At 40.5% G+C, this 22,048-nt stretch overlaps 1 protein-coding gene across 8 annotated transcripts in view; it reads left to right on the top strand.

The window, feature by feature from the left end:
- Window positions 1-22,048, top strand: part of PHF14 (PHD finger protein 14) — a 286,241-nt gene that overhangs the window by 136,511 nt on the left and 127,682 nt on the right. For all 8 annotated transcript variants that reach the window (XM_045005266.1, XM_045005262.1, XM_045005263.1 and 5 more), the window contains exons 15-16: window positions 1,354-1,404; window positions 1,546-1,667. In XM_045005266.1, coding sequence (XP_044861201.1) covers window positions 1,354-1,404; window positions 1,546-1,667 — 173 coding nt within the window. The remainder of the gene's footprint in view (window positions 1-1,353; window positions 1,405-1,545; window positions 1,668-22,048) is intronic.

The following is a 22,048-nucleotide window of genomic DNA, read 5'->3' as shown; positions in this document are numbered from 1 at the left end:
ATATGTTTTGTGTGTATTAAAATAATCAGGTCAAGATTTTCAAAAATAGAGGCCTAAAGTTAGGCTTCTAAATTAATATTCAGGAACCTAAATAATGTTGTTTTTCTCACTATTGAGCTTCTAGCAGCATCCATTGACCTCACTGAATGCTCTTCCCTTTTGAACATTGGGAAGATGCCTAGATATGGATTTTGAGCCTAATTCTAGCCCCCTCCCTATTTTTTAAAATTTTGGTCCAAGCTTTTATATTCTATAAGCATTTCATTTTTTCACATTCTTAATCAGATTATGGAATGAGAATGGAAGGTGAGGAAATATTAATAAAACAGTAATTCATATTCATTGATGTCATGATTTAAAGCTGGTCTGTCTTTCTTTCTTTCTTTTAAAATTGTTTACCACACCAGTTGTTCTTGTTATGACACGGCACACCTGTTGTAAGCATTTCCACAGCACTTTGATCTTTTATTTGTAGAAGAATAATGCATCCTGCTTTATTTTTACCCTTTTATGCATAAGCAATGTTTCCCCAGTTCCTTCAGGGACTTAAAATTTCCTAGCATGTCAAGATCGGGACACTTAAAACTCTCCACGGGTACAAGGTGATGTCTACATTAAACTACAGATTTTCATCATTTTAATACTTAGTTACGTCTCAAAAGCTTTCGATTTTAGGAGTGTGTTCTGGCCCTCTTCTCATGAAGGGTAGGTGAATTAGATAAGTAAATGTGTTGATCTTGGTTCTGCCTATAAAAGATATTGGATAACATCATAAAGTATGGATTTCTCTGCTCAAATGAAGTAGAGGGGGAACTGAAATAATTTTCTAGAGGGGTCAAAGATTTGAGGTTAGGTTTAAAGTGCTTTTACAGGACATTGTATGCAGATAAATAACAGTACAGTATCTTGATTTAGAGCTAGTGGATCTTGCATAGCACTTGCATACATGCTTGAGGAATTGGACTCTACTCTTAGAAACAGTTTGTTCCCATATATGTGTAAATTATATATTTGTTAGGTTGCAATGGTCTATAGAAGGTTTGTGTATTTTTCTAGAATATATCTGAGAAGAAAACCATTGAAATTTATTTTGCTGGAACAAGAATCCACACCTCCAATCCAATATATTAAATAAATGTAATCACACACACTGTTTTGATGTTGCTGTGTACTGAATAGTTTTGAAAAGACTAAGGAAAGTGCTCTAATGTTTACGATTGTAGTTATCTTTGCATTCGTTCAATAGTTTACTTTCTAACAAATTTCTGCAGATATTTCTCTTGTGAACAGTAGATTAATTGTAAAGACATTTTGTGTTAAATTAAATTAATTTTAAAATATATTTTCTTTTAGAGAACTAGAGGACGAAAACGAAGCTTTGTGCCTGAAGAAGAAAAGCCTGAGGTTGGGATAATAGTGTATTTTTTTTTAACTTAGATTCACAAAATATTAAACTTCAGGTGTGTAATGTTGCCTTCAGTACTATAATTGAAAATGTTTGCTTTCCCCCTCCCCACCCCTTTCTTTTGATTTCTTCTGTGACAGGAACGTATTCCTAGAGAAAGACGACAAAGGCAGTCTGTTCTACAAAAGAAACCCAAATCAGAGGATTTAAGAACCGAATGTGCTACATGCAAGGGGACTGGAGACAATGAAAATCTAGTCAGGTAGGCTTAATGCTGACTTTTTCCACAGGGATTAAAGTTCTATCTTCATCAGTTTCTCATCATGGCCATAATGAAGAAAATCACAATATAGAATGCTTTTTAAAAAATCTGATTTAGGGGAATGTTACTTCGGAAACATTGATTTGATCCACTTATTGACCTGCCACACACACTTACACTTAAGATTTAGATGTAAATAAGCAACATAATCTGTTTTTCTAACACAAGATAATTCATTTTCTTTTGTCAGGGTGAATTGCCTATGTTTTATAACAGGTCACAAAGATAAACAAACTGGCAATTTGATCAAGATATTCCAATATTAGAGTTACAGCACTTCCCTTATGTAAAAACCATTAAATCAATTAGCTTTGGTAACATTGTTCTGAAGTGAAGTGTATGTTATTGTGAGGAACATACACATTTTAAAAAAATGTTTTAATAGTCCCCTGTCGCTTCACACCATAGTAAATGCTTCTCATATGGAAGAAAGGTGAAGAGCTGTCCTGCATGTGGCTTTTAGCAAGCACAGGATTATAATTAGGAGTCTAAGCCAAGAGGGGAGTGATTTGATGTTGCAGAACGACCATTCTTCCTTGAGTGCTTGTTCATATCCATTCCAATGTAGGTGTGCGCGCGCCACATGCACCGCCGCCAGAAAAGTTTTTCCCTCAGTGATATCTGTTGGGTTGGCTCTGGTGCCCCCTGGAGTCACTCCCTCATCGTGCTGTGATATAGGGGCCTGCTGACCCACCACCCCCTCAGTTCCTTCTTACCACTCATGATGGTCGCTGGAACGTCTGTTCATCCTTGTGTCAATACACGTAGTCTACCCAGTGGACATTGTCTCTTTTTCCTGTTTATAGTTCATAAAACAGTATTTATTATAGTTTTAGTGTTAGATAGTAGTAATAGAGTAGGACTCTGCTTACTGGGGTTTCGTCTTCCCCAATATCATGGCATGTCTCGGTCTCCGAGGTTTAAGCCTTGTGAGACTTGCCATAAACTCATGCCAATTAGTGACCCTCACTCTTCTTGCCTTAAGTGTGTGGGAGAATCTCACCTGTGGGACAGCTACAGGATTTGTACCCAAAAGGACAGGGACCAGAGATTCAAGTTCCTCCTCATGGAGGTGGCTCTTTGTCCCCTCTCGGGAGCCAAGTCACAACTTGGTACCGAGAACCTCCATTTTGGTGAGAAGCGTGCTGGCTTCTCTGAGAGATAGGCAGCGTAGCCCAGCCTCTCTGACACCAAGAAAGGACTCCTCGTCTGCATCCCAGGACTCTCGGCATCAATAGGGATCTCCGATGCAGAGGAGATCTACCCCTCATGGGGACATTCGGTGCTGAAGAAACAACAAAAGACAGACGGGATGCTCCCCAACTCGGAAGCCTTCTGGTCACAAGGAAGCCAGCAGAGTGAGACCCATGTCAGGCCACTCAGGCTCAATGGCTGCCAGTCTGGTACTGCCGACTCCAGCCTAGCAAGGGGAACTGTCGAGTCTGGTACCATTGGACTCTCCTCCAAGTGAGAGCCATAGGAGTGCAGTGATGGCATTTCGATCTACACCAGAGGCATTTGAGGCAGCATGCTGTCCCTCCTGATACCGCTTTCCTCCATCAGTTAGGAACAGGTACAGAAAATGAGAATGGCTACAGCATTGGCCACAGGTGCTGTCAAATGGAAAACCAGTGATGATTTCGCAACTTTAGTCACCCCCTTCCCGGCACCACTCTGATACTATCTGGCACTAAACCCCCGTGGTCATCGGGGAGTGACTTCTCATCATCTAACTCCGAACTAGAGTGCTACAGCTCCCGCAGGAGCCAGCACCACTCTGACTGCCGGTACCTCGGTTTCCACTAGTGGCCTGGCCTGCAGAGTGGCAGGTACCTGTTCAATGGCCTTTTTGGACCCCCTAGGCTTTCCATCAGGCCCAAGCACCTCAGACAGGGAGGTTGTAGTCTATCGCATCGGAGGGTAGGGTTCCTCCACCTCTTCCCTCATTGCAAACTCAGACTTCTATATGAAGAGCAGTAAAACAATTCAGGACCTTCCTTTCGAGAGCACATCTCTCTCTTCAGAGCAGACAGACTCTTAGCTCACCACTTAAAGGATTTGAGGGCCACCTTGAAGTCACTAGGACTACATACCCCAGCCCCATTGAGGAAGCACTTTAATCCCCAACCTTTGCCTCATTTCTATTAACCTCAGTGGAAGCAGGATTATAATAAGAGGCAGGGTAGGTGCTACAAAAGGAGGCCTCCTCCCCAGCCCTCATTGACCCATGGGCCTTGGCTCTCTAGACAATCGCCTGGGTCTAAACAGGCCTTTTGAAGGTGCACCCGAGGACGGTGTACCAGGACAGTGTCTGGACCCAACCTCCCCTATCTTTATGCACTGGCTGTCCCATTTCTATCAGGTGTGGGCCCATATTACTCAGATTGCTGGGTGCTATGCACGATAGGACTAAGATACCCTGTAGTTCAGTTCCTCCCTGCCTTCCCATTCTCTCTCCCTGTCCCTCTTCAGGGACCCTTCTCACGAGCAACTTCTAATTCAGGAAGTGTGAATGCTTCTGCAAGTGGGAGGAGTAGAGGATGTTCCTCCGGAGCTAAGGGGCAAGGGGTTTTACTACCATTATTTCCTAATCCGAAAGGACAATGTCAGTCTGAGACCCATTCTGGATCTGTAAAATCTCAACAGATTCATGAAGAAGCTGAAGTTCAGCGTGTTCTCCTGGGCCTCCATTATCCCATCTCTTGATCCAGGGAACTGATATGCCTCTCTCGACTTGAAGGACAATTATTTTCACGTTTCAATCTTCCAAGGCCACAGAATATTCCTCTGATTCGTTGTGGGCGAAGTACGCTATGAGTTCACGGTACTTCCATTCGGACTGTCAGCAACCCCTCAGGTTTTCACAAAGTGCATGGTGGTTGTCGTGGCTTTCCTAAGGAAATAAAGGGTTCAGGTATATCCCAACCTCAATGACTGGCTGATCAAAGAGCAGATCGGGGCCCTGGTGGAGGCAGATATACAGTTAATGTTGTCAATCTTTCAGAAGTTGATAAACATGCAAAAATCAACAATCTCCACTGGCTAAAGGATAGAGTTCTTGGGGCGATCCTCGATTCATTCCAGGCCAGAGCCTTCCTTCTGGAAGCCAGATTCTGGGCCAGGGGCTTGATCATAGAGAGCCTCAGAAACCAACCCATTACCACGGCAAAACATTGCCTGAAACTCCTGGGGTATATGGCATCATGCACGTACGTGGTGAAACATGTACGTTTGTGACTCAGACTTCTTCAGACCTGACTAGCATCAGTGTACCAACCAGGCCAGGACCACCTGGACATGGTGGTCACACTTCCCCCTTCAGTGATCACCTCCCTTTTGTGGTGACTAGATCTGGGGTTAGTATGTGCATGTGTCCCTTATGCGAAACCGCAGTTGTCAATGTCTCTAGTCACCATGCTTCTGCCTGGGTTGGGGGAGGAGGGGTTTTATCTGGGGGGCTTTGGAACTCCGGGTCTCTGGTCCTAGGAGGAGTTCTCACTACACATCAACGTGCAGGAACTCAGAGCAGTGCGCCTTGCCTGCCAAATGTTCCAGCCCCACCTGCAAGGCAAATGCATGTTGGTGCTTACAGACAACACAAGACCGATGTTCTATATAAGCAGACATGGTGGAGTGTGCTCTTCTCACTTGTGCCAGGAAACACTTCACCTGTGGGAATGTATTCAATCCACTTCAAGGCCTCCTATCTTCTAGGGGCACAGGACGAGTTAGCAGATCCTTCCCCAGTCACAAGAGATCCATTTGCCCAGACGTTGTGAAGGACATTTTCCAGACATGTGGAACTCCCCAGATAGACTCATTAACAGTGAGGTGCAACAGGAAGTGTCTTCAATTCTGCTCCTTCATGAATCACAGCCCAGGCTCGCTCCTTCTCCCATGCAGGGGCCATCTCTTCCATGCATTCCCTCCCATTCCGCTCATACACAAGGTCCTGCTGAAGGTCAGAAAGGAGGGAATGAGACTCAGCCTGATAGCCCTGGCTGTCAACACTGGTTCACCACCCTTTTGGACCTCATGGTGGAAACACCAATCACCCTACCTCTGTCTCTGGATCTCATCTCCCAAAATCACGGCTGCCTACATCATCCAAACCTTGAGTCCCTCCATCTCATTTGCTACCCCTAAAGTAACAAAAGCTATCGTGTATTCGATTAGAGTACACCTAGAGGTGATTTTGGCTTTCTACCCAAGGGTAAACGGCAGGTCCAGTTTTGCTAACAAGCTCTGTAGCTGCTTCCTTCAGCGGCTGGACAGATTGTACCCACAGGTGAACCCTGGGACGTCAGCTTGGTACTGTCAAGACTCACGGGTCCCCCATTCAAGCCCCAGGCAACATGCTCTTTACTCATCGTTGGCCAGAAGGGTTGCAGAAATTAGGGCTCTTACTTCGGTACCCCCATACATGGTCTTCTTCAAGGACAAAGTCTAGCTGCACCCTCACCCAGCGTTCCTTCCAAAGGTGATGTTGCAATTCCACCGTACCTGGGACATCTTTCCTCCAGTCTTCCACCCAAAGCCTCAAGCAAATAGCCAGGAAAAGAGGCTACATTCACTAGACACCAGGCAAGCGCTGACCTTCTGCATAAAAGGACTAAATTGTTTAGGAAAACTACTCCGTTTTTCGTGGCAGTGGCAGACAGGATGAACGGTATCCTAATCTCGACCTAGAGGATTTCATCATGGAACACTTTTTTGCATCTGCACATGCTATGACCTGGCGAAAGTCCCTGCTCTGGTTCTGACAGCACATTCCACGAGGGCACAAGCTTCTTCAGCCTCATTTGCAGGGCTGCCCAGGGGATTCAGGGGGCCTGGGGCAAAGCAATTTCCATAAAAAAAAGTTGCAATACTATAGAATACTATATTCTCATGGGGGCCCTTGTGGGGACCGGGGCAAATTGGCCCACTTCTCCCCCCCCACTCCCGGTGGCCCTGGGAAAAATAAACATTTAAAACCCTTCCGCATCTCGGCACAAACCCAGTTTTGAGAGAACTTCTTTTCAAGTCACCTTTACAAGGTATCACTGGTTCTCAGCATCAGCTGGTGCTAAAAGGCACTAAAGCTCATTAAAAGAGTTGGACAAATATTTTCCATCAAAACTTTTTTTGGATGTATAACTAGGGGTTTTTAAAAAGCAGAAAAAATCACGGACAATGTCTGCTTTCCTTCAAAAAAATTTTTTTTTTTTTTTTTAATTAATTGAAAAGCTGAAATTAGTCTGCCAAAACCTGAACATGGTTTGGAGTTTCAGAAGTGTGTGGCCAAATATTTGCTGCTTACTGTGTTTGAATGTTTAAAGAAACAATAAAAAAATTATGCTTAAAAAAATCCAAAACTTTTGAACCACCTCAGCTTGTGACCAAACGCCTGAGCCCATCCAGTCAGAGATTTTTCCAGGTTTCTGATACTCTGCTGGCTTCCTTGACTCTCATCTGTCTCCATAACTTTGGGTTCATTTAGGTTAGAACATAAGAACATAAGAATGGCCATACTGGGTCAGACCAAAGGTCCATCCAGCCCAGTATCCTGTCTACCGACAGTGGCCAATGCCAAGTGCCCCAGAGGGAGTGAACCTAACAGGTAATGATCAAGTGATCTGTCTCCTGTCATCCATCTCCACCCTCTGACAAACAGAGGCTAGGGACAGCATTCCTTACCTATCCTGGCTAATAGCCATTAATGGACTCAACCTCCATGAATTTATCTGTTTCTTAGAGACTGGCTCCATGGGGCCCCTCATAAACTGGAGACGGTTACTATGTGTTTGTCTTTAGTATAGGTTATGTACATACTCCACGAACTGAGCATTTGAGCTTGTTCCAGAATCTGGGATGAGCCTATGTTGTGAAAACTGAAATGCTCAAAATAGCATATGCATGTGAATGGACACAGGGTGTTAAAATGAAATTAACTCAGAGGGTCTCAAACTGGGAGTCAAGACCCCTCAGAGGGTCATGAGGTTATTACTGGGGGTCGCGAGCTGTCAGCCTCCACCTCAAACCCTACTTTGCCTCCAGCATTTATAATAGTGTTAAATATATAAAAAAGTGTTTTTAATTCATAAGGGGGGGTCGCACTCAGAGGTTTGCTATGTGAAAGGGTTCACCAGTACAAAAATTTGAGAACCACTGAATTAACCCCTCTAGAGCCTCGGGAATGCAGGGGATGAGGGGTCTCCCTTGGTAGGATTGGGAAGGAGGTAGATGGTGTAGGATATAGCTCTTCTCATGTGATCCCTCCCCCATGGCTCTGTTGGCTCTATCACTGTTAATCTAAAGTGGCTAATTTTAAATGAAGCTACCCTCCCCGACATGAATTTCCCTATGGCACTGAAATTAAATGTAGACTATAATTTGGCATTTGAGAAGTGAAAGGGATGGTAGCCCTAAGGGAAAAGATAACAGCTTGGCTCTTTGGTTAAATAGCTGTCTACAAGCCTCAAACTGCTGAATGAGCTTTAGGATAGGGAAGGCTGTGCCTCCCCAAACAACCTGGCCCTGCTCCCTATCCGACCGCCACCCACTTCCTGCCCCCCTCGGAATCCCCGACCCATCCTGCTCCTTGTCCCCTCATCACCCCCCCTATACCCTCCCAACCACCAGGACTCCACCCCCCCAGAAACCTCCGCTGCTTCCTGTCCCCTGACTGCCCTGACCCCTTTCCACCACCACCCCCGCCGAGTCCTGACAGACCCCCAGAATGCCCACGATCCAACCCCTCATTCCCTGTACCCTGACTGCCCCCCCACCTCTGCCTCCTCCCTGTCTCCTTACTGTCCCCGGGACTCCCTGCCCCTTATCCAACCCCCCGACTCCCTTACCATGCCACTTACCGCTGCCTCTCCCCTCTGCTGGAGCCTCAGCGTTCTGCGTCCAGGAGCCCCGCCCCCTTACCATGTGGCTCTGAGCAGGAGGAGCTCAGGCCCCGCTGGAGCCAGGCCGCTTTAGCTCTGTCCAGGGCCGCTCCTGGATGTGGCGCGCTGAGGCGCTGGGGGGGGGGGGGGGGAAGGCGGAGGCGAGGCGGGGCGAGGAGCCTCCAACATTCTCGTGGGGGCCCCTGTGGGGCCTGGGGCAAATTGCCCCATTTCCCCCCTCCCTCTCCCCCACCGGGCGGCCCTGCTCATTTGTGGCACAGGTTTCCATCCAAGACATTTGTAGAGCGGCCAAGTGGTCTTAGGCAACGTTTGTAACTCACTATGCCATCACTCAGCGGTCCAGAGACGATGGTGGATTTGGCATAGCTGTACTACAGTCTGCTTGTTGTTGAACTGTGAACCCACCTCCAACATCTGCTTGGGAGTCGCCTACATTGGAATGGACATGAGCAAGCACTCAAAGAAGAACAAACGGTTACTAACCTTCCGTAACTGTTGTTCTTTGAGATGTGTTGCTCATGTCCATTCCAAAACCCACCTTCCTTACCCCTTTCTGTTGGAGTTCACGGCAAGAAGGAACTGAGGGGATGGCAGGGTGGCAGGCCTCTATATACTGGCACTATGAAGGTGTGACTCCAGCAGGCACCAGAGCCAACCTGACGGATACCACAGAGGGAAAAACTTTCTGGCAGTGGTGCATGCAGTGCGCACACACCTACATTGCAATGGACATGAACAACACATCTTGAAGAAAAACAGTTATGGAAGGTTAGTAATCATGTTTTACTGATTACCCACAGAGATGTGTTGACTTTGCCTTCAGAGCTGGCACTTTGCCTGCTTTGCCAAGCTAAAGAGACTGTACAGTTATTGTCTTCGGAGAGAAATAATGGAGCTCAGCAACCAGAAAGGAGTTTTTAGTTCAATCAAGAGAACCCCCATTAAAAGATCTCTTGGTTAGCATCAATAAAAATAAGAGGGGTTTGTTTGTATTATATTCCTCCTCTTCAACCAGATGTTTCTGTGGCTGGATCTTCAGCTCAGGCACAACTGTTTAAATTTTTGGGGAATAAGGGCATTTAATTGTATAATGGGGTAACTTACCTTTCAAGGAACTAAAATTATGGTAGAAAGTGGGAATCAATAATACATGCTAGGTAAACATTTTAGTTCTGTACATGGTTTTGGAAACAGGATTTATTCCAGATATATTTAAAGTTTATACATGATATCATTTATTTTGAATTTTGGTACCTGAAATAGAGTATATAATTGACTATATCAGTGCATTAGTGTCTATAAACACCAAATAAGCTTTTGATTTAATATTTCAGCAAGTTAGAGATGCTGTGTAGAAATGTGATATAAAAGATAATAAGGTGATGGCAATGATCAAAAGATATCCAGCAAGAAGAATAAATGGGTTTAGGAAAGTTGTTTTATGGGCAGGTTTGGAGGGTGAGTGGGAGGGTTACTGAGGATACCGTGATTGTGTTTTACTGGGAAAAAAAATTCAATGAACAAATAGACCTAAATTATCTTCATTAAATGAAATTTAAACCCCAGGTTTCAAGGACACGAGCTAAAACATATTTGGGAGCACTACCAAACAGGTTTTCTGCTGTGTAGTGAATCTACTGGGAGAGGAGCCGTAGAAACCTACCTCACTTGAAGGGAGCTTATAAATTGTTTCTCCTACTTCATTCAGGTCACCAGAAATTGTCAGTTTTTCTGATTCTGCCTTCTAGCTGGGGCTCTTCGCTTTTTCTCGCCTCCCCACAGCAGTTTGCAGGCCTCCCTTGTAGTAGTACAAACACAGGACAGCATTTGAAAATGCAAGTTAGTAACATTTCTCTCAAATGGTGGATAGTTACTTAAGGAGGTCAACAAAAGTTTTGTTCCACAGCTCATAGCTGTCTACTTCTCTGAAGGCCTGAGATACTGATATAGTGAAGGAAAGGACAGCCTCAAAAGACAAGGGAAGAGTTTTCTTGTGGGCCATTCCAATCTTTTCACTAATGAAGTCACAGTTCCTGTTGCCCTACCTCATGCTACACAGGACTCAGAGCCAATATCTACCAGTCAGTTCTGAATTAAGCTTTTATTGTACAAGTAAAACATCCTGTGCTGTTTGGTTTGGGGGCGGGGAGGGTGGCTTGCATTCTTTGTATCAGTATGGGAACAATCCATATCTGAATCCTGAGTCTTAGAAATAACATTCTGGGATTATATGAGAGAGCTCTGGCTGGTATCTCATCTGATGCCTTCATTGGCACAACATGGGCATAAGACCAGAAGGAAAAGTTGGGTGTTGTGAGACATTTTGGAGTTAATAGCTACACAAATAATTATTCTTGTCCTTTTCCCGTCCAGTCACCAATAAGAAAGTTTTGTGTTTGAGAGTCGTACTGAAGATATTTCTCCAAATGAACAAGACCAGTCTTCAGTTATGATATAAGGAAAAACTCATGAAGTTAAACAGAAATGAGTGCCCACTGAAACTAAGAACATAAGAACATAAGAAAGGCCGTACCGGGTCAGACCAAAGGTCCATCTAGCCCAGTATCTGTCTACCGACAGTGGCCAATGCCAGGTGCCCCAGAGGGAGTGAACCTAACAGGCAATGATCAAGTGATCTCTCTCCTGCCATCCATCTCCATCCTCTGACGAACAGAGGCTAGGGACACCATTCTTACCCATCCTGGCTAATAGCCATTTATGGACTTAGCCACCATGAATTTATCCAGTCCCCTTTTAAACATTGTTATAGCCCTAGCCTTCACAACCTCCTCAGGTAAGGAGTTCCACAAGTTGACTGTGCGCTGCGTGAAGAAGAACTTCCTTTTATTTGTTTTAAACCTGCTGCCTATTAATTTCATTTGGTGACCCCTAGTTCTTGTATTATGGGAATAAGTAAATAATTTTTCCTTATCCACTTTCTCAACATCACTCATGATTTTATATACCTCTATCATGTCCCCCCTTAGTCTTCTCTTTTCCAAGCTGAAGAGTCCTAGCCTCTTTAATCTTTCCTCGTATGGGACCCTCTCTAAACCCCTAATCATTTTAGTTGCCCTTTTCTGAACCTTAGTTCTAGTGCTAGAATATCTTTTTTGAGGTGAGGAGACCACATCTGTACACAGTATTCGAGATGTGGGGGTACCATGGATTTATATAAGGGCAATAATATATTCTCAGTCTTATTCTCTATCCCCTTTTTAATGATTCCTAACATCCTGTTTGCTTTTTTGACCGCCTCTGCACACTGCGTGGACATCTTCAGAGAACTATCCACGATGACTCCAAGATCTTTTTCCTGACCCGTTGTAGCTAAATTAGCCCCCATCATGTTGTATGTATAGTTGGGGTTATTTTTTCCAATGTGCATTACTTTACATTTATCCACATTAAATTTCATTTGCCATTTTGTTGCCCAATCACTTAGTTTTGTGAGATCTTTTTGAAGTTCTTCACAATCTGCTTTGGTCTTAACTATCTTGAGCAGTTTAGTATCTTCTGCAAACTTTGCCACCTCACTGTTTACTCCTTTCTCCAGATCATTTATGAATAAATTGAATAGGATTGGTCCGAGGACTGACCCTTGGGGAACACCACTAGTTACCCCTCTCCATTCTGAAAATTTACCATTAATTCCTACCCTTTGTTCCCTGTCCTTTAACCAGTTCTCAATCCATGAAAGGACCTTCCCTTTTATCCCATGACAGCTTAATTTACGTAAGAGCCTTTGGTGAGGGACCTTGTCAAAGGCTTTCTGGAAATCTAAGTACACTATGTCCACCGGATCCCCCTTGTCCACATGTTTGTTGACCCCTTCAAAGAATTCTAATAGATTAGTAAGATATGATTTCCCTTTACAGAAACCATGTTGACTATTGCTCAAGAGTTTGTTTTTCTATGTGTCTGACAATTTTATTCTTTACTATTGTTTCAACTAATTTGCCCGGTACCGACGTTAGACTTACTGGTCTGTAATTGCCGGGATCACCCCTAGAGCCCTTTTTAAATATTGGCGTTACATTAGCTAACTTCCAGTATTTCCAGAAGAAATAGGGTAGATAGTCTTTGAGTATTTTGTTAGCTTTCCCTATCTGACATTGCCTCACACAGAGTGGATCACACAAATATTGGGCCATCACTAGTGTGTTACAGAAATTTACCTAGTTTAGATTTCCATTGTTTATTTGGACATCCCACTTTATGGTTTATAAAAGACAGCTGTTAACTGGAGAGTAATTCGAGGAAAACAAACAAGGACATCTCTGGTGGTCAGATATTGCAACATTGCCTCACTGAAGGACTCTTTTGTTCATACCAAGCCTATCATCTGCCATGTATGGAGATCTGTGAAGTAGTTCAAACCTCCAGCCTTTCCATACTTTTCTCTGCAATGAAGAATATCAGCCTTTCAGCTGCAGAGGGACTGAAAAGATCTTATAAGTTGCAGTGATATCCTAACAAGTGAACAACCTTGGGGACTTAACCTTCTGCTCCTTCTTCCTAGACTTATCTTTCCTGCTGGTCAAGAACTTCACAGTGGCTGAAGTGCTGCTGAATGATGACTCCCGCTACTGCCTTTAAACCTATGAAGCCATTTACTCTTAAAACGGATCTCTTTTAAATAAGCCCTCACTTCTTTCACCAACCAAGGCTTAAATTGTTCCTGTCCCTCCTAGCATTTCAGTTAACATGTATATTAAATATAGATCATTCTTAAAACAAAACAGTTCAGAGGGGTGCACAGCTATTAACTACAAACTGCTGCTGTTTCACCTTTTAACATTTGCTAGGGGTTTTATTGATTGGATTGATTCCAACTTCTCAGGCAGCGTATTTAAAAGGATGTACACAATCAGTGTGTTTTGTTCTAAAGTCCTCCTAGTCTTATGTCAGAACACTGCAACATTATTGAAACTAACCCCCTATTCCTCTCTTTTAGAAGCTCTATATTAATTTAGAGTGTTAATACAGCTGTTTTTCACACTGTTTAACAACATTTGGGTAATCCCAGACTATCTTTACACTCTCCCATTGAGTTTTTCCAAATTTTTCAAAGATTGTAGGTTTAACTCACATTCTTGGATTTGAGCTATTCTCTTTAGTGACGTCGTATAGTCTTAGTGTGTGTGGTTGTACTGGAAATGTTTGTCCTTAGTATAAAATAGATCCCATATGGCTCTCCAGATGGAAATTTAATATCATTGCTACCTCCTGAGTGAGTAAGGGATGACCCTACTGTCATGGTGAACACTCTCTCTACCAAACTAACTTTAACCAAGTTCTGATTTCTTGGGGTAGCACTTGAGGTATTGCTGTACACTTAGCAGCTGCTAATTCATCAACTCAGTCTTTCTGGTACCAAAATTGAACACTTATTTTATAAACTACAAAACAGATTCCACTGTATACAGAAATATAGTGAAGTAGTTTTAATATCAGGTAACAAAGAGTAAACCCTTAGAAATTATAAACTACGACCCAGGAATTACAGCACAGAGTTGAAAATCAGGTTTCCTCATTCTTTTTCTGGCTGTGCAACAGTGGACAAGTTACAAAAGGGTCCTACATCTCAGTTTAGCCATCTGTAAAAAGGATATCATGCCCCCTACATGGGCTTTAAGGTTTGAATAATGCATTGAAAAAAATTACTTGAGATCCTCTGATTAAAAAGGTGACGTAGAAGTGTAAAGTATTTTATTATAGTGAGCTAAAAGGAAATTTTATGATAGAAGATTGACTGGCAAAAAGAATGTCTTAAGTAACTACACTTTTCTACCAAAACAGTGTGATAAAACAGAGTTACCTTAAATTATTAGCTTTGCTTTAAAGTAGCATTTTGATGAAGCAAGCTTCTCTATTTAAATAGGATTGCTAGTATTGTCTATATATAACATGCATATGCCAAGATCTTGTTTGCCTTTATTTATTACTGCTGTCAAATTCTGTACATAGATGGTTTTATTGTTGTATGTTCCATTATCATGGAGAGGTCTCTGTCCCAGTCTTCGTGTTGTACTCCTTTTTAGTCTAGTATCTCTGTTTTTGGTCCTTTCATGTATTATCCTATACTTCACTGCTTTAAAGAAAATTAGTAGAAGAACAAGAACAGTTTTCAGTAAGACATCGATAGAGGGAAAAAAATGTTCATTTGATTAACTAAAAGGCTGGCCTGTAACATATAATCATTGCAAGTCAAGAAAGTACATCTTTGATTAGAACTAAGTAATGTTTTACAGTTGTCTTTCTTCTTGCTACTGAGCAATAACTAAATTTTAAGCGTAACCTTAAATTTCTTGGACAGTTGGACTATTTAATTTCCTCTGAAATTAATGTTAAGCTTTTGGTACAAATAGTTCTGGTGTAGATCTCTGAGACAATCCAGTTCTTTCTGTGAAAGAATTAATTGTTCAGATGATAGAGTTACATATCTGAAAGTTTGATTTGATATTAACATATTAAATCCACAGGCTACCTAAGACATTAAACAGCTCAATCAATTAAAAATAATTGATCATTAATGTAAATTTGGAAGACAATGGATACTTTTTAACTTCAGGAGTTCTCAAATCTTGATATCAAGGCTAGAATTGTTTTTAGCAAACTCTAAAAATTCTAATGGAATAAAAGATATTTAAAAGACATGTTTTTTAGAGGAGGTCTCTGGTGTATTTCATATAAGGAGCAAACTTAAACAAAAAAAAATTGTTCCATACTAATTGTTTTCTCTTAAGGGTATAAATAGTGTTCTTACCTTTTAAAATTGTATACTATTTATAAAGTTCATTTGTTTCCCAAGAAACTTGCTGCTGTCTGGTAATGCTTCATTATGATCTTGCATGAGTCATGGATCCTGCAGTAGAATTGCCTGCTTCATAACTGTGTCCTTACCTTTTTATGAGGTCATAATTCATGAATGCACATATTTAAAATGTTCATATCATCATATTACATAATAGCTATCCTGGGAATTTAGCCATATCCTGTAGAAATGTGGATAAATTGAAATATCTTCAAATGACCGAATAAGTAATAAAATAATGTACCTTCAGTTTTGCACAGTAGTCCAAAACCAATTACCACTGGTCTTTTGGAGTATTCCAAGTCATACACACAAAATGCTTTTATGCAGCACAGAATTACTATCTATTCTTTTCTGATTAAAAACAAAAATCTCAGTTGAACTATATGTATTGTATTTGAATATATAGTAGTAAGGCCTCTGGAGGCAAAATAGCCAGATATTCAAACTTAAATTCCTAAAGTTAGGCTTCTAAATGGGTTTTTAAGAAAGCAACCTAATTTACAGAAGTGCTGATTATCCAGCTGCTCTCAGTGAAAACTATTCAAATTACATAAGAGATGGCAGTTGTCAGTTTTGTGGTTTTTGGCACAATGGACTGCCAGTATTTGGGGAGATAATAGATTGGGTGTGAGAGAAGATATAAGCATGGTGTTTTGTAGTGGCCTTTAAGAAGACAATTAAATGTGATAATACCACAAAATTGTTGCTCAGGTCATTCCAAACAAGTGCAAGTAAAAACTTTATACCACATCATCACACATATTTTAAAGCGAATATATTATGTATTATGGTTAACTGCTGTAAACTTTATTGGATTTTTGTTTATATCCTCATGTAAACCTAGTGTTCCTTAGTCACTGGGTTTCATAATAACTAGACCAAACTAACTGATGCACATCTATTTTCCAATTAAGCATTTGGTGTCTACCTATTAGGGAACTGGCAGTCCCTTAGCTCATGTCTTCATAGAATATCAGGGTTGGAAGGGACTTCAGGGGGTCATCTAGTCCAACCCCCTGCTCAAAGTAGGACCAATCCCCAGACAGATTTTTGCCTTGATCCTTAAGGGCCCCCTTAAGGATTGAACTCACAACCTTGGGTTTAGCAGGCCAATGCTCAAACCACTGAGCTATTTCCACCCCCTGTTGCTAACAGCCAACTGTTAAGAAACCTGACTAGTGATTTTTATGGTTGGTTTTGGATATACACCTCAACAAAATTAACAACCCAGCAAAATGTGTGAACGCCAAAGTGATTTTTAGTTGTTTTAGAAATTGTAACTATGAGCTTGTAACATAGTGGAAGCTAATTAGGTTTCTACAAAAGAAACTGTAGTCGTTTCAGCCAGTATTTGCAACAAGCTGATGTGTTACAGATTACAACTGCAATATTTTATTGGAGCTTGCAGATTAAGTACTTCAACTTCCTTCTTTGTAATGCTCACTAATGTAATCAATTTTCTATGTATAATTCTCAAGGATTCATGCAGTATCTTTGAACAGGTTCTCAACGGGCAGAGGTTACTAAGTATTGCATTTTGCTTTAACTTTACTTGTTTTACGATACTGTTTTCAAATTGTATTTGGATTTAAAAAACCCTTTTCTTTTCTGCTAGATTTCATCTAAAGTAAATACAGATTTTTTGTTTGTAATTAGTATAGTCTTCAAATTGTAATTCTCTCTTCTGCATAGCTAATAGGTAGGTGGATGATATTAAAAGCTTAGAAGTGATGAGATTTGATGATGCAATGAATTAGTGTGCTAGTTTTTTTGCTCTGGAAACCAAAGACCAAAATTTCACATAGAGCCTAACCTGTACAGCTTTCAGAGTTAATTGATTGGCATTTATGGGAGTGTTGCTTGTATAAGAAATATGGGATCAGGCCCTGAGATGACAAGAGTAGAATTTTTGTTTTTAAAGTCTCGTTTCTTTCTTGATATAATGAGATTTGAAGAAATGGTGCCTCATTTGACTCTATGTTTTAGACAGACCCAATATGGGAATATTGAGGATATTGCTAGTCAGGATTGGAAAGCTGTCTTGCACAGGTCCATCTCATAGTATTTCTGGCTAACGACAGTGCTACTAATCCCTCATGCATTTTGAAAAGCAATACTATAATGATGGCTCTAGCCAACTATACTTTCCAATCGGGTCCAGGCGTGGCAAGAAGAGAGATCAAATTTGTTTTATTGTGGGAAGGGAATGAGTTTTCTTGATTTCTCCTATTTGTATTTGTTACAAATACTTTGCTGATAAGTTGCTTTTAAAATATATAGGCCCAGAAAAAAAATGTGCACATGTCTGTTTGTGCTGCAGTGCAAGTGGCGGAAGCCTGTCTTCTGTAATCATAATATAGTGATCTGATCCTGGTATCTGACAAGTTTGTCTTTGCAAGAGTTTTGCTTTTTTTCACCAAATCATATAGATTAATTTCCCTCTTGCTTCATTCGGAAGAACTGTTTGATGTACAGCTTGGTACTTAGCAGAGATCAACATGAGCTGCAAAGTTTGGATCTGAATCCAAACTTCCTCCAAGCTCAGCAGGGTTCAAATCCAGAGTTCTGGTTATAGCTTATAGACCATGTGGTGAAATATAGTTCTCACCTGTGACATTTAGAAAGCTGTTTATAAATAAATACTCAAGCATTTCTTCTTTCAGGATTGCATCTTTTCCTAGTAGTGCTAGCAAAGAACATTTTAACAACTTTTTTTTTAAAGGGCGGATTTATTTATTTATTTTGTTTATTTCTGTAGTTTTGCTGCCTGACAAAGTCTGTGCTGCCATCCATACATTTATGCCTTATGGCCTGTCAGTATATTTGACAGTTGTCATCCATTCCAAAATGGCTGTGTAGTTCAGGGTTATATGTTGTTTTATCTGCTACCCTTGGGGAATATATGCGTCATTGTCCTATTTGTAATTTGTTAAAGTCCTGAGATCCAAAAGACTTTCTGAAATGCAGAATGTAATATTGTAGCTCCTGTAATTAGTGTCTTTAATTGAAAATATGGATGAGTTATCATGGAGAGAAGGTCATTGAATGGGACATCTCCTCAGAGTAAAGGTCACTTGTACAGTGTTGATATGCAACAAAGTGTAGAGAGCAGAAGTATAATAAAAACATGACAACCCAGGGGACTGATAAAACTGAATTTATTTCCTGGCCCAGCTATCTGCAGTGGGTCAGGATTACAAAAGGTTACTGTACTTGTCACAGGTCAGTATCCTCTGATTCCAGTGGTTACTGTTAAAGATTAATTCCTTAAACAATCATGCTGGTATCAAGTAACCAAATTCACCTGGCATTTAAATGAATCAGATAATGCATGATTGTAGTCCAAGGTCTTCAGTCATTTGAAATTCTGTAAGCTTATCAAATAAGAGCATTTTGTAGTACAGTATCTTCATAAAACAAATGTCAAGTTCTTTATTAATTCAGATGTTTTGCTTCATTAAGCTGAGCCACTTTTATAGCAGCCATGAAACTAAAAGTTATACTTCAGAAATATATAACCACAGAATAGTCTTGTTCAAATACAGCAATCTTTTTAAAAAGGCCATAGGAAAATAAGCCTTTAAATGCAGCGATGCAGTAGTGGTTGTGATTTTAATACAGAAAATGTGTTATTGCCAACTCCTGCATTTTTTAATTGGGCATCTATGCAGGCAATTTTCTCAATTAAATGCCTGTCTGCAGCATCATGTCAGCATCAGCTGACTATTGCAGAAGTAATCTTAATGTGTGAAGCAGTGATTTCTTACAGTTTTCTAATTATTTTCCAGTTTATTTCTTCCCCTGCCCAGACCCTCTGTTATGTGGTGATCTATAATGGGTTGATCTGTGAGCTTTTTTGATGGTAGGAAACCTAAGCCATCTATATAGTGTGTTGCCCCAATTTTGTTTCAAAAAGTCTTTGCCCTCATCTTAATGTAAATAGGATGCCACGTATTTACGCTTTGAGACAAAGATCCAAAGTGAAGGAGACACGAATAATAGCAGTATAGGAAGCTTAAAATAATGTCGCATCAATTTCTTTGACATTTTCTGTAGTCTGTTTCATGATTAAGCATGTCTGATGGCACCAATTTACAGTAATGAAAGTGAGAACAAAAAATTTATTTGAGACTGGAGCTTAATTTGAGTCTAAAATGAGAGGTATACAGGTTGACTGCCATTACAGCTCCTTGTTTCTGAGTAGAAAAATGCAGTCTTCTCTGGTTTTTGAATGCGCTTTAGTTGGCAGGGAAAGTATGGAGGAAAAACTCTATGTATTCTCTTCATATGGCTATCATCTTTGATTTCACTGTTTCCTTTTTACCTGAGGATCAAGAATCTTAATATTGACTTAAAAATAAGCTACTCCTACAGATGGTGTTGTCGCTCCACATGGATGGCTAACATCAACCTTTAAGTCCTCTAGCCTGAGCCACTGAAGAGCTATCTCCCAAACACATGTGATTCTGCAGTATGTTTCTTTCCATCACTCTGCCTCTCAGGTGATCCAAGTGAACTGCTTGAATAAAGGTGGATGCTATTGTTAGTAAGTGTCAGACAGCAGAAGTAGTTTTGTTTAGTTTGTTGGAAGGTGATAATTTCATATCAGATTTCAATGTATGTGGAGTAATTTTGTCATAATGGTATCAATTAAATAGATAGTTTGGATATGACTTGTTTTGAGATATTATTTTCATTGTTAGTCTTTTATCTTGGTGTGGGGGGAAGAGGGAACTGGGACACGAGGGATTGTAAATATTTGCTCCTTACCAGTATTTCAGCATAACTATGGTGTTTCCTTTCCCCTCAAACTCTCTACAATAAGTGCCACTCACTTAGGCTTATAGTCATAGCAAAACTCTCCGAACCCTTGTTTCCCCTGAAAGTTCAGATTAGGTAATGTGCCAGACCAGGTATAGTTCTTGTGCTTCCCTGGAGAAGTCTGCTCTACTATTTACAAAAATTCACATGTTTAATTCTTTGTGCCTTATTTTATTTTATTAGTTTCTGTGACTAGGTTTTATTATACTTGTCTTGCATCTCTCACCTGCTCCCAGGTTCACAGTGTTTGAGTTTATCATTCATGAAAACCAGTACTGGCTCCTCTCAAGGAAGAACTGTGGAACTTATGAGTGCATATTTTAGTTGAAAGTATGATATTTTGTTGAAAAGTATTTTTTATAATATTGTGTAATTCCTCTAGATTGTCATATCAGTAGAAGGATATTTTGCATATCAGATTTGCACTGTATTGTTTAAAATGTCAAAGACTAAGCTCCATACTGCATAGGAGCTCTGTATAACAGAGTATACTTCAAGTGGCAAAAACTTTCCATTATAACAACCGGTTTTTACTTGTTCACAACTTTTCTAAACACACCTTTAGGCCAGAAGTTTTCCATACATGGTGTCTGGTTTAAAGTTACCTTTTTCTTTTCAACTTTGAAAAAAATCCCTTCAGCCATTTTTGAGTTATGGGCAGGAAGAAAATGTTATTTTCCCAATGTAAAACAATTCTAAGCACACTCTTGAACAGGGCTACAGCAAAATTGGCAACAATTTGAAACTTAGCGCTGACCTATTCCTCACTGAAACTGAACGCTGACCTATTCCTCACATGGCTTGGTTTTGTGGGAAAAAGAGAGAACAAAAACAAGGAAAAAGATCACTTTCAGTTTTCCCAATGAACATGTAAAATGTTTAGCATAACCCAGTTAAGCCCTGCTCCCTTGATCATGCCACTGGACATGACATTGGAAAAAGTCAGGAAGCCCATGAAATTGAAATATCTTTTGGTCAAGTGGCTGCAGCTTTATAACCCTTTAGTTTCAAGTGGAGTTAATACCTCAAAGCAAAGAGCATCCATTTGGGAGGTGGCAAAACTGTAGCTTGTGTGACATCGCTATTCAAGTCTTCCAAAAATACCAAAGTCCTCCAACAGTTGGAGGGAAGTGAAGACCTAATAGTCTTGACACTTGTTAAAAAGTTTTTTAAATGATAATTTCAAAAAAAAAAAAAACGGGCAGAAAAAAACCCTTTGTTTGAAAAATTGTTTGTGGCTGACTTTTTGTACATGATAAAGGAAAAGAAAAGAGAAACCCCAATCTTTAAACCAACTGGAGGCCAGATAATGGTACTTCCTCATGTTATATGTTTGTAGAATGTCTTGCACAATGGGATCCCTGTCTTGTTTGGAATGGCTAGGTGAGTTCTGTAATAGAAATAATTAATATTTTATTCACACAATATTTTCCTACCAAATTATAATCAAGATTTTTGCTATGCAATTTTGGTGCTGCAACTGCTGCTTTTATTGCCGTATTAAATTGTTCGAAAACAACTAAACAAATTCTACCATACCTACTTCATTTTTAATAGCCTTTTGTAAGAAATTGCTTTGGAGTTATTGTTTATGTATTAGGGGCAGATAAAAATCAACAAATTGTATCATTAAGGTTATTGCCATTAGGATTTCTTCAGTTATTTTAGCTTTTATTAGAACATTTTTACACAATTTACTACGTTCACTATCACTCCACTACAATCTTGGTATAATACTTATAGTTACTTGTACCTACTCAAGCTAAAATGAATATTTTATTTAC

The sequence above is a fragment of the Mauremys mutica genome, chromosome 2 (genome assembly GCF_020497125.1).
Source record: "Mauremys mutica isolate MM-2020 ecotype Southern chromosome 2, ASM2049712v1, whole genome shotgun sequence".
NCBI classification, from domain to species: Eukaryota; Metazoa; Chordata; order Testudines; family Geoemydidae; genus Mauremys; species Mauremys mutica.
This window is presented reverse-complemented; position numbering and strand designations above follow the sequence as displayed.